At 48.7% G+C, this 12,591-nt stretch overlaps 1 protein-coding gene across 1 annotated transcript; it reads right to left on the bottom strand.

Moving 5' to 3' along the window:
- Positions 1-3,426: 3,426 nt before the first annotated feature.
- Positions 3,427-12,366, bottom strand: LOC137366911 (uncharacterized). Its single transcript, XM_068028464.1, has 3 exons — positions 12,243-12,366; positions 9,875-10,000; positions 3,427-8,575 (listed from the first exon to the last, which is right to left on the bottom strand). The coding sequence occupies exons 2-3, from the start codon at positions 9,970-9,972 to the stop codon at positions 7,930-7,932; spliced, it is 744 nt and encodes a 247-aa protein (XP_067884565.1). The 5' UTR covers positions 9,973-10,000; positions 12,243-12,366; the 3' UTR covers positions 3,427-7,929.
- Between the last annotated feature and the right edge of the window lie 225 nt (positions 12,367-12,591).

Genomic DNA, 12,591 nt, shown 5'->3' with positions numbered 1-12,591 from the left:
CCAAATGGCTATTGGATCAGGGCTTGGAGCAGGGAAATTGGGAGGGCAATGGGGTAGGAGCAGGGGCAAGTGAGACTAACTCGATAGCTCATTCAAACAGCCAGCGCAGATACGATGGGCAGAACGGCCTCTTTCTATTCTATTAGATTCTATGATTTATGCTACCATTTTCCTTGCATGATTCTGAATCACTTTCTTTTATGGAATGTGTTCCAGGGGTTCAGTCTGCACCTACTGTGGTCCAGACTCCAGCCGCGGCTTCTATTCGACCGGGGAAGCCCCTCGCCCTCGGCTGCAACTTGGAGGGAGCCAGCATGGGCAGCTACACCATGCACTGGTACAGGCAGGAGGGGAAGGCAGTAGAGTGGATGTGCAATGAGCACGGCAGCTGTGGGCCAGGCTTTGAGAAGCGGTTCACTGTGCAACAAGACTCTGCAAGCAACCGATTCTCCCTGCAGCTGGGCGACCCCCAGCCGACAGACACTGCGACCTACTACTGTGCAGCAAGTGTGGGCACGGCGATACAACCCTGCAGCAGAGTGAGACAAAAACGTCCTCACCCTCCCAACCTGCCCCTAAAACACCCACCTGTGAGCAGCAGCATCTGGAAAGCTCAGCAAACCAACGAGCCCCTGTGTATCTCTATTGGTGACCTTTGCAACACCATGTCATTTGAAAACACTTTACAGCCAGTTAGCCAAAAAGTCATACAGCCAGTATGGTACAGAAGGAGGCCATTCGGCCCATCGAGTCCATGCAATCTAGTCAATTCCATTCCACCTCTCTATCCCTGCGGTCTAGCAAGATTATCCCCTTCAAGTGTCCATTCAATTTCCTTTTGAAATCATTCATTGTCTCCACTTCCACCACCCTGGTAGGCAGTGAATTCCCTGTTGTTACCACTCACTGTGTATAGAGGTTCTTCCTCAAATACCCCAGTATCTATTGTCCAGAATCATCAATCTGTGACCAATAGTCCTTGCACCATCCACTAATGGGAACAGGTTTACTCTGTCTACTTTATCTAACACTGTCACAATCGTGTACATCTCCTATCCGATCTCCCCTCAATCGCCTTTGCTCAAAGGAAAACCACCCCATATTCTCCAATCTAACCATGTAACATCCCTGGAACCATTCTGGTAAATCTCCTCTGCAGCCTGTCAAGGACACTCATCCTTCCTAAAGTGTGGTGACCACAACTGGACGGCATACTCCCCCTCTCACCATCTCCATCTGCTGGTGACCCTGTCTCACTGCAGTTACTGTCCCCCTCCCACCATCCCCATCTGCTGGTGTCCCTCTCTCACTGCAGTCACTGCCCCCCTCTGACCATCTCCATCTGCTGGTGTCCCTCTCTCAATGCAGTCACTGCCCCCCTCTCACCATCTCCATCTGCTGGTGACCCTCTCTCACTGCAGTTGCTGTCACCCCTCTGACCATCTCCATCTGCCTCACTGCAGTTACTCCCCCACTCACCATCCCCATCTGCTGGTGACACTCTCTCACTGCAGTTCCTGTCCCCCTCCCACCATCTCCATCTGCTGGTTTCCCTCTCTCACTGCAGTCACTGCCCCCCTCTGACCATCTCCATCTGCTGGTGTCCCTCTCTCACTGCAGTCACTGCCCCCCTCTGACCATCTCCATCTGCTGGTGTCCCTCTCTCACTGCAGTCACTGCCCCCCTCTCACCATCTCCATCTGCTGGTGACCCTCTCTCACTGCAGTTACTGTCACCCCTCTGACCATCTCCATCTGCCTCACTGCAGTTACTCCCCCTCTCACCATCTCCATCTGCTGGTGACACTCTCTCACTGCAGTTACTGTCCCCCTCCCACCATCTCCATCTGCTGGTGTCCCTCTCTCACTGCAGTCACTGCCCCCTCTCACCATCTCCATCTGCTGGTGACACTCTCTCACTGCAGTTACGGTCCCCCTCCCACCATCTTCATCTGCTGGTGTCCCTCTCTCACTGCAGTTACTGTCCCCCCTCTGACCACCTCCATCTGCTGGTGACCCTGTCTCACTGCAGTTACTCCCCCTCTCACCATCTCCATCTGCTGGTGTCCCTCTCTCACTGCAGTTACTCCCCCTCCCACCATCTCCATCTGCTGGTGTCCCTGCCTCACTGCAGTTACTCCCCCTCTCACCATCTCCATCTGCTGGTGTCCCTCTCTCACTGCAGTTACTGTCCCCCTCCCACCATCTCCATCTACTGGTGGCCCTGTCTCACTGCAGTTACTCCCCCTCTCACCATCTCCATCTGCTGGTGTCTCTATCTCACTGCAGTTATTGGTCCCTCTCTCGCTGATGATGTTAACTCCTTTTCACTCCCCACAGAGGCTGTCTGATCTGTTAACTATTTCCAAGCTTGTCTATTTATAATTCAGAAGCTCAGCCAGCAGCAATAAAGTGACACAGCTCCCAGAACCGAAACCATGCATTAACTTCACCAGCATCCAGTCTGTTAAATTATGAAGAAATGTTGCATAGACAAGGCTTGCAGTCCCGACATGAGAATATTGACAGGGGAATCTAATGGAGGTGTTTAATTTTTTAAAGGATTTAAGATGGTGAGAGGGAACAGTAACTGCAGTGAGACAGGGAGCAGGATTAGGCCATTCAGCCCATTGAGCCTGCTCTGCCATTCAATACTATCATGGCTGATCATCCACATCAATGCCTTTTCTCCAGACTATCCTCATATCCCTTTATGTCATTGGTATTTAGAAATCTGTTAATCTCTGCTTTAAACATACTCAATGACTGAGCTTCCACAGCCCTCTGGGATAGAGAATTCCAAAGATTCACAACCCTCTGAGTAAAGAAATTTCTCCTCATCTCAGTCCCAAGTGGCTTCCCCCTTATTTTGAAATTGTGCACCTTGGTTGTAGACTCCCCAACCAAGGGAAACATCTTACCTGCATCTACCCTGTTGATAAGTCATAGGGAGAGAGAACGGAAAAGATTCACGAGTATGGTTCCAGGGATGAGGAATTTCAGTTATTGAAGATCGATTGGAGAAGTCGGAGATAAACCAACCACAAAGAGCAAGAGTGTTCGAGAGCAAGTAACAGAGAGAGAAATAGAGAAGAGAGAGAGGGGGGATGTGGGGGGGAACGAAATGGAAAGGAAAATAGAGAGACGGAGAGACTACGAGATAATGGGTGATGGAGACAGAGTAAGAAGGAAAATGAGAAATTAGAGGAAAAGAGGGTGTACAGAAAGTGAGAAAAATGAATGAGAGGTAGAGTGCCCAAGATAAGGAAAGCCTGGGACAGAGAGAAAGACAGAAAGCGAGAGAGAGTGAGAGAAAGAGAGATTGTGTGTGTGTGCGAAAGAGATCAAACAGTCGTTTAATTTTAACAAAAGTAACTTTAACCCCAGAAAAATGAGTGGAGTCACACATACAAACACAGAGTGCAGGTTAATGCCCAGACATGCTTTATTAAAGATTAAAAGTTGCAGAGAGAAATCACTCAGTAATCACGGTTGCAACCCATTGGACTCGATACAATGGTCCAAAAATATTATCACTGCCAATCAAACAATTTCATCAGCTCAACAGCGATTAGTGAAATGATCCATAAACTGCAGTGTTCAATGATTGGAGGAAGATTACAGAGCATGACTGAGAATATATAGCAATGTGTTTAACACATCTCCCAGATCAATTACAAGATGAATTATATAATCAGTAAATTCACTCCCTACTGTCCGATCAAATCTGACTTCCTAATTGTTGGACTTGACTTCCCTTCACTTTCTCTCTTGGCGTGCTGCCAGCTGCCACCCATGGACAGAGTGTACACTCCTTCCTCCCCTTCCCCAACACCCTCATGTCTTTATTCATCCACAGTGTCCCATTAGGGAATTAGTGTGCTCTTGGTTTGAAGTGAAACACAATTTTCCAGCTCAATGTTTGAAATCCTTCTCACTGTTGTTCTGCATCATTGTAGGGAGTGACCTGGAGAATGAAGCATTATTATAGAGAGTGACCTGGACAATGAGGGATTATTATAGGGAGTGATCTGGAGAATGAGGGATTTTTATAGAGAGAGATCTGGAGAATGAGGGATTATTATAGGGAGTGATCTGGAGAATGAGGGATTATTATCGAGAGTGATCCAGAGAATGAGGGATTATTATAGAGAGTGATCTGGAGAATGAGGGATTATTATAGAGAGTGATCTGGAGAATGAGGAATTTTTATAGAGAGTGATCAGGAGAATGAAGGATTATTATAGGGAGTGATCTGGAGAATGTGGGATTTTAATAGAGAGTGATCTGGAGAATGAGGGATTATTTTAGAGAGTGATCTGGAGAATGAGGGATTATTATAGAGAGTGACCTGGGGAATGAGGGATTATTGTAGAGAGTTGTCTGGGGAATGAGGGATTATTATAGAGAGTGATCTGGAGAATGAGGGATTGTTATAGAGAGTGATCTGGGGAATGAGGGATTGTTATAGAGATTGATCTGGAGAATGAGGGATTGTTATAGAGAGTGATCTGGAGAATGAGGGATTATTATAGAGAGTGATCTGGGGAAAGCTGCATTATTAGCTGAAAGCTAGGACGGACAGAGTTGTTATCTCTGGTTTGTTGCCGGCGCCACGTGATAGTGAGGCTAGGAATAGGGAGAGAGCACAGCTGAACACGTGGCTGCAGGAATGGTGTAGGAGGGAGGGCTTCCAGTTCTTGGATAATTGGACTGCATTCTGGGGAAGATGGGACCTGTTCAAACAGGACGGGCTGCATCTGAACCAGAGGGGCACCAATATCCTGGGAGGGAGGTTTGCTAGTACTGTTCGGGAGGGTTTAAACTAGTTTGGGAGGGGGATGGGAACCGGACTTGTAGTCCAGGGACCAGTGGGTCCACTCAGAAAGACAAAGAGTGTAGTGAGGTATTGGGGAAGGTAGCACTGTCGCAGAGGACAGATGGGCACGGAGAAGGGTTAAAGTGCATATACTTCAACGCAAGAAGCATCAGGAATAAGGTGAGTGAATTGAAGGCGTGGATGGGCACTTGGGACTACGATGTTGTGGCCATCACTGAAACGTGGATAGGTGAGGGGGAGGAATGGTTCTTGGAGGTACCTGGTTATAGATGTTTTCATAAGATTAGGAATGGTGGTAAAAGAGGTGGGGGGGTGGCATTGTTAGTTAGAAATAGTGTAACAACTGCTGAAAGAATTTTCGAGGAGGATCTGCCGACTGAGGCACTGTGGGTTGAGGTCAGGAACAGGAAAGGAGCAGTCACCTTGATGGGAGTTTTCTATCGGCCCCCCAATAGCAGCAGGGAGGTGGAAGAGCAGATTGGGAAACAGATTTTGGAAAGGAGCAGAAGTCACAGGGTAGTAATTATGGGGGATTTCAACTTCCCAAATATTGATTGGCAACTCTTCAGATCGAATAGTTTGGATGGGGTAGTGTTTGTGCAGTATGTCCAGGAAGCTTTTCTGACTCAGTATGTAGACTGCCCGACCAGAGGGGAGGCAATATTGGATTTGGTACTAGGTAATGAACCAGGGCAAGTGATAGAGCTGTTGGTGGGCGAGCACTTTGGAGATAGTGATCACAATTCTGTAGCATTCACTGTGGTAATGGAGAGGGATAGGTATGTGCAACAGGGCAAGGTTTACAATTGGGGGAAGGGTAGATATGATGCTGTCAGGCAGGAACTGAGGAGCATAAGTTGGGAGCATATGCTGGCAGGGAAGGGCACGGTCGAAATGTGGAACTTTTTCAAGGAGCAGATAGTAGGGGCCATTGATAAGCATGTCCCTGTCAGACAGGGAAGGGATGGTCATGTGAGGGAACCGTGGTTGACAAGAGAGGTTGAGAGTCTTGTTAGGAAGAAGAAGGATGCGTATATAAGGTTGAGGAAAAAGGGCACAGGCATAGCTCTGGAGGGATACAAGATGGCCAGGAAGGATCTGAAGAAAGGGATTAGGAGAGCTAAGAGAGGGCATGAAAAATGCTTGGCGGGTAGGATAAAAGAAAACCCCAAGGCCTTTTACGCGTATGTCAGAAATATGAGGATGACTAGGGGGACCGTAGGTCCGGTCAAGGACAATAGCGGGAGACTGTGTGTTGAGCCGGAAGAGATAAGTGAGGTTTTGAATGAGTACTTCTCTTCGGTATTTACGAATGAGAAGGGGTGTATTACTGAAGAGGACGGTGTGAAACAGACTGGTAAGCTCGAGGAAGTGCTCGTTAGGAGGGAAGATGTGTTGGGGTTTTTGAATAACTTGAAGATAGACAAGTCTCCCGGGCCTGACGGGGTATATCCAAGGATGTTATGGGAAGCAAGGGATGAAATTGCAGAGCCGCTGGCAATGATCTTTTCATCTTCTCTGTTGACGGGGGTGGTACCAGGTGATTGGAGGGTGGCAAATGTTGTGCCCCTGTTCAAGAAAGGGAATAGGAACAACCCTGGGAATTACAGGCCAGTTAGTCTTACTTCGGTGGTAGGCAAGTTGATGGAAAAGGTGCTGAGGGATAGGATTTCTGAGCATCTGGAAAGACACTGCTTGATTCGGGACAGTCAGCACGGTTTTGTGAGGGGTAGGTCTTGCCTCACAAGCCTGATTGAATTCTTTGAGCAGGTGACCAAGCAAGTGGATGAGGGTAAACCAGTGGATGTGGTGTACATGGATTTTAGTAAGGCATTTGATAAGGTCCCCCATGGTAGACTTATGGAGAAAGTCAGGAGGCATGGGATAGTGGGGAATGTGGCCAGTTAGATTAAGAATTGGCTAACTGATAGAAGGCAGAGAGTGGTCTTAGATGGTAAATACTCAGCCTGGAGCCCAGTTACCAGTGGCGTGCCACAGGGATCAGTTCTGGGTCCTCTCCTGTTTGTGATTTTTATTAACGACTTGGATGAGGAAGTCGAAGGGTGGGTCAGTAAATTTGCAGATGATACAAAGGTTGGTGGAGTTGTGGATACCGAGGAGGGCTATTGTCGTCTGCAAAGGGACTTGGATAGGTTGCAGTGCTGGGCTGAAAAGTGGCAGATGGAGTTTAACCCTGAAAAGTGTGAGGTCGTCCATTTTGGAAGGACAAACACGAATGCAAAATACTGGGTTAACGGTAGGGTTCTTGGGCATGTGGAGGAGCAGAGAGACCTTGGGGTCTATGTGCATAGATCGTTGAAAGTTGCAACTCAAGTGGATAGGGCTGTGAAGAAGGCATATGGGGTGTTAGCGTTCATTAGCAGAGGGATTGAATTTAAGAGCCGTGAGGTGATGATGCAGCTGTACAGGACCTTGGTAAGGCCTCATTTGGAGTACTGTGTGCAGTTCTGGTCGCCTCATTTTAGGAAGGATGTGGAAGCCTTGGAGAGGGTGCAGAGGAGATTTACCAGGATGTTGCCTGGAATGGAGAATAAGTCTTACGAGGAAAGGCTGAACATTCTAGGCCTCTTCTCATTAGAACGGAGAAGGATGAGGGGTGACATGATAGAGGTTTATAAGATGATCAGGGGAATAGATAGGGTAGACAGTCAGAAACTTTTTCCCCGGGTGGAGCAAAGCGTTACAAGGGGTCATAAATTTAAGGTGAAGGGTGGGAGATATAAGGGGGATGTCAGGGGAAGGTTCTTTACCCAGAGAGTGGTCGGGGCATGGAATGCCTTGCCTGGGGAAGTTGTTGAGTCAGAAACTTTAGGGACTTTCAAACGGCTTTTAGATAGGTATATGGATAAAGGAGAATGATGGGGTATAGATTAAATTGTCCTTGACAGAGGACAAAGGATCGGCACAACATCGTGGGCCGAAGGGCCTGTTCTGTGCTGTATTTTCTACGTATGTTCTATATTAACAGAATAAAATGGAAGTAGATAGATTTCTAGAGTAATAGAATGATTTGCACTGTTTTCCTGGGACTCTCTGATCTGCTATTGCCTCCTGTAGTGAGACTGTTTACTAGATACAGTAGCCCCCAGGGTGGGTGCAGTCCTGACACTGTATTTGGCTGTTGGTCCCATCACACTTTCTGATGTGAAAGCCTGCCTGGGTAACTTGTCCCAGCTTGTTTCGAACTGTGGGGATCTTATTTCTATTATTGTCGTATCGGTACAATGTACTGAAGACAAAATACTTCTGAACCTGCGGGCCAGCCCATGGGTGGCTAAAGGGTGCCTGGCCTAACGCGGCGAGGATGTCACAATTCTCATTGCCACTGAAGCAGCTCTGGATGCAGGGGGTGTAGGTGGTGTAGAGAATGACACAGCCAACCTGCAGCCCCTGGTTATTGATGCTATTCTGAAGCAGCCGAGCTGCACTGTCAGTCTGCCCATTGCGTTGATCCTCCTGAGTGAAGTGTAACAGTTTATTCTCTGAGCAGCGACTTCCTGTGTTGGGGTAAACTGCGATGTAGTTTACTGATCGACTGTTCAGGAAGTAATTCACACCGCCACGAATAACCGGTCTTCCTGAAGCAGAGGGTCTGAATTGTACATTCTGATTGATATTGGCACCGGTGCATTGTTGAGGAGTTAACACCATCAGGAAGGCGAACTGTCCTCCCCCAGTCGTACTGCTGGGCTGGTGGCCAGACACTTGTCGGAATCTGAAAGGGACAAACACAAAGTGAGAGTCAAGGTAGGAATTGTGAATGAAATTCTCCTTGTGCCAGGTCAGTATGATGTGGATTATGGTCACCTGCCTATTTAATACCATACCTCATGATGGAAGGAGGGAAACTGGGAGTTTGAGTCAGAGAGTCAAAGAGTTACACAGCACAGAAACAGGCCCTTCGGCCCATCGTGTCTGTGCCAGCCATCAAGCACCTAACTATTCTAATCCTATTTCCCAGCACTTGGCCCGTAGTCTTGTATGCTGTGGCATTTCAATAAATTTGGTCATTAATTTACGACATTGGAAAGGACGGGACCGAATGAACTCATTCCAATGAAACAGAGATGGAAAGAGGGATGGGAACAAGAGCAAGGGAGAAACAAAGAGGTGGAGAGATGGATGGAGGGAGGGAGACAGAGAATGTGATAGAGGGAGGGTAGAAGACAGCAGGAGAGACAGAGATGGAGAGAAGAAACAAAGCGAGGGAAAGGAAGAGTTCTGGAGACAAGTACATAGAAACAGATAGAGACAGAAAAAGGAAGAACAAGATGGAGACAGATACAGATAGAGACAGAGAGAGGGAACAGAGGCAGTGATAAACTGAAAAAGGATAAAGTAATAGAGACAGAGATGAGAGAGATAGACAGGCCGTCGAGCATGGAGAGGGACAAGTGACAGGAGAAATACAGTGAGAGATTAACAGCAACACAAACCAAGAGATAAATAGAATGGAAGACATAGAGAGAGAAAGAGATAGACACAGGGCAACAGGGAGAGAGAGCGAGAGGGGGAGAGGAGCGAGGTCAGTGAGCGAGGTCAGTGAGCGGGGTCAGTGAGTGGGGTCAGTGAGTGGGGTCAGTGAGAGGGGTCAGTGAGTGGGGTCAGTGAGTGGGGTCAGTGAGAGGGGTCAGTGAGAGGGGTCAGTGAGAGGGGTCAGTGGGTGGGGTCAGTGAGTGGGGTCAGTGAGTGGGGGCAGTGAGTGGGGTCAGTGAGTGCGGTATGTAAGTGGGGTCAGTGAGTGGGGTCAGTGAGTGGGGTCAGTGAGCGGGGTCAGTGAGTGGGGTCAGTGAGTCAGATTATTGATGAAGTGACATGTCTCACTCTGAGTCCTTTCTCGCTCACCTTCCCCTCTCTGTAGTTCCATGTTATTTTAATTTAACTGGACTCTGCCCTGTTCCCCCTCATCACTTTGACAGAGCGGAGACTCATGCCAGGAGAGTAGACCTGGGCCATTCTCACAGCCTAACCCTGTCAGTGAATGGTGAAAGGCCTGGGCAGGATGAACACTTACTGTGAGACAATTCCAGCCAAGACATTGTCATTTAGTGCAGCCGCATCTGACTCGGGGACCCAGAACAGCACCAACAGGAACAAGCAGAGAGTCCGCATCGTGGGATCTTCCTGCCCACTCCAAATCCTGAAAGAGGGAACAAAGGGAGGAGGTCATCAATGGGACAGAATTTCTAATCGAAGACCCAGTCAGTGTGAGAGAGACAGAGCGAGAGAGAGAGAGGGTGACAAAGATAGAGAGCGATAGATAGAGAGCAACTGAGAGAGACGGAGAGAGAGATAGATAGAGAGCAAGTGATAGAAATTTAGAGAGACAGACAGAGAGAGAGAGAAAGATAAAGAGCAAGTGAGAAAGACAGAGAGAGAGAGACGGAGAGAGAGCAAGAGAGACAGAGAGCAAGTGATAGAAACTTAGAGAAAGACAGAGAGAGAGAGTGACAAAGATAGAGAGAGAAAGATAGAAAGATAGAGGGAGAGAGAGGCAAAGAGAGAGAGATAGCAAGCGCGACAGAGACAGAGAAAGACATCGACAGACAGAAAGAGAGCGACAGAGAGCGACAGAGAGAGAGCAAGTGATATAAACTGAGAGAGAGAGAGAGAGAGAGAGAGAGACGGACAGAGAGAAAGATGGATAGAGCAAGAGACGGAAAGAGAGAGAGAGAGGAAGAGAGAGAGACAGACAAAAGTGACAGTGACCGATTCTTTCCAGAGCTGCCTTTTTAAGATAAATGTTTATTACCTCCCGCCTCTGCTGGGAAAGAGGGATTTTCTACACTGTAGTGACCGGCAATGACTACTTCACACCTTCTTTATTTCTGTAGAACCCATTCAATTCTGGAATGTTTTATAGAGATAGGGAGAGTTGCAGGGCCTGGAAGAGGTTACCAAGGTAGGGAGTGTTGAAGTTGCTGGAGGATATACAGAGATAGGGAGAGTTGCAGTTGCTGGAGGAGGTTACAGAGAGAGTGATGGTTGTCGGGGCTGGAGGAGGTTACAGAGATAGGGTGGGATGTAGCGGTTGGAGGGGATTACAGAGAGAGTGATGGTTGTAGGCACTGGAGGGGGTTACAGAGATAGGGTGGGTTGCAGGGGCTGGAGGCGATTACAGAGAGAGTGATGGTTGCAGGGACTGGAGGAGGTTACAGAGATAGGGTGGGATGTAGGGGCTGGAGGCGATTACAGAGAGAGTGATGGTTGTAGGCACTGGAGGAGGTTACAGAGATACGGTGGGATGCAGGGGCTGGAGGCGATGACAGAGAGAGTGATGGTTGTCGGCACTGGAGGAGGTTACAGAGATAGGGAGGGTTGTAGGGACTGGAGGAGGTTACAGAGATAGGGAGGGTTGTAGGGACTGGAGAAGGTTACAGAGATAGGGAGGATTGTAGGGGCTGGAGGAGGTTCCAGAGACAGGAAAGCTTGTCGGCGCTAGAGGAGATTACAGAGGCAGGAAGGGTTGCAGGGGCTGGAGGAAGTTACAGAGAATGGGAGGATTGAAGGGGCTGGAGGAGATTGCTGCACAGTTAGTACAGAGGCAGCGATTCTCTGTCAAAGAGTCGAAACTGAGGGAGTGCCGCACTGTCGGAGGGTCAGTAATGAGGGAGTGCCGCACTGTCGGAGGGTCAGTACTGAGGGAGTGCCGCACTGTCGGAGGGTCAGTACTGATGGAATGCTGCACTGTCAGAGGGTCAGTACTGAGGGAGTGCGGCACTGTCGGAGGGTCAGTACTGAGGCAGCGCCGCACTGTCGGAGGGTCAGTACTGAGGGAGCACCACACTACCAAAGGGTCAGTACTGAGGGAGTGCTGCACTGTCGGAGGGTCAGTACTGAGGCAGCGCCGCACTTTTGGAGGGTCAGTACTGAGGGAGCGCCTCACTGTCGGAGGGTCAGGGCTGAGGCAATGCCGCACCATTGGAAGGTCAGTACTGAGGGAGCACTGCGCTGTTGGAGGTTCAGTACTGAGGGAGAGCCGCACTGTTGGAGGGTCAGTACTGGGGGAGTGCTGCACTGTTGGAGGGTCAGTACTGAGGGAGTGCTGCACTATTGGAGGGTCAGTACTGAGGGAGTGCTGCACTGTTGGAGGGTCAGTACTGAGGGAGTGCTGCACTGTTGGAGGGTCAGTACTGAGGGAGTGCCTCACTTTTGGAGGGTCAGTACTGAGGGAGTGCTGCACTGTTGGAGGGTCAGTACTGAGGGAGTGCTGCACTTTCGGAGGGTCAGTACTGAGAGAGTGCTGCTCCATGCCAGGGTTACCCGCATCCCAAGAATACATTTTACTATTCTCTACATGTCCTTATACAATGTCATCTACGATCAGCTGGCACCATGAAATATTTCACCCATTTTCTCTGTGATTATAATTTATACTTTACCTTCGATCAGTCTCTGCTGCTTCGAACACCAACAGTTGGCAGTCCAATGTTCACAATGTACGTCTGACAGGATGACAAACACACTGTGATTTAAGTTCAACTCCTGTTGAATTAACCGCTGCCAAAATAAACCTGAGCAGATCCACCAGACGCTTTCTAAGTCACAAGTGGGCTGTGATGAAAAGGGGTCAAGGATCTACCACAATTCTGGGAAACTCTGACTAAACCCCATGTGGAGTTAACACATTCAGTTCTGCACACCAAAGCTCAGAAAGCATCGTCCTTGGAGGGGTTGCTGTTTAGGTTCACTACAATGATACCTGAGCAGAAGTAGTTCAATGATCAGGAC

Source organism: Heterodontus francisci, unplaced genomic scaffold, assembly GCF_036365525.1.
Source record: "Heterodontus francisci isolate sHetFra1 unplaced genomic scaffold, sHetFra1.hap1 HAP1_SCAFFOLD_500, whole genome shotgun sequence".
NCBI classification, from domain to species: domain Eukaryota; kingdom Metazoa; phylum Chordata; class Chondrichthyes; order Heterodontiformes; family Heterodontidae; genus Heterodontus; species Heterodontus francisci.
This window is presented reverse-complemented; position numbering and strand designations above follow the sequence as displayed.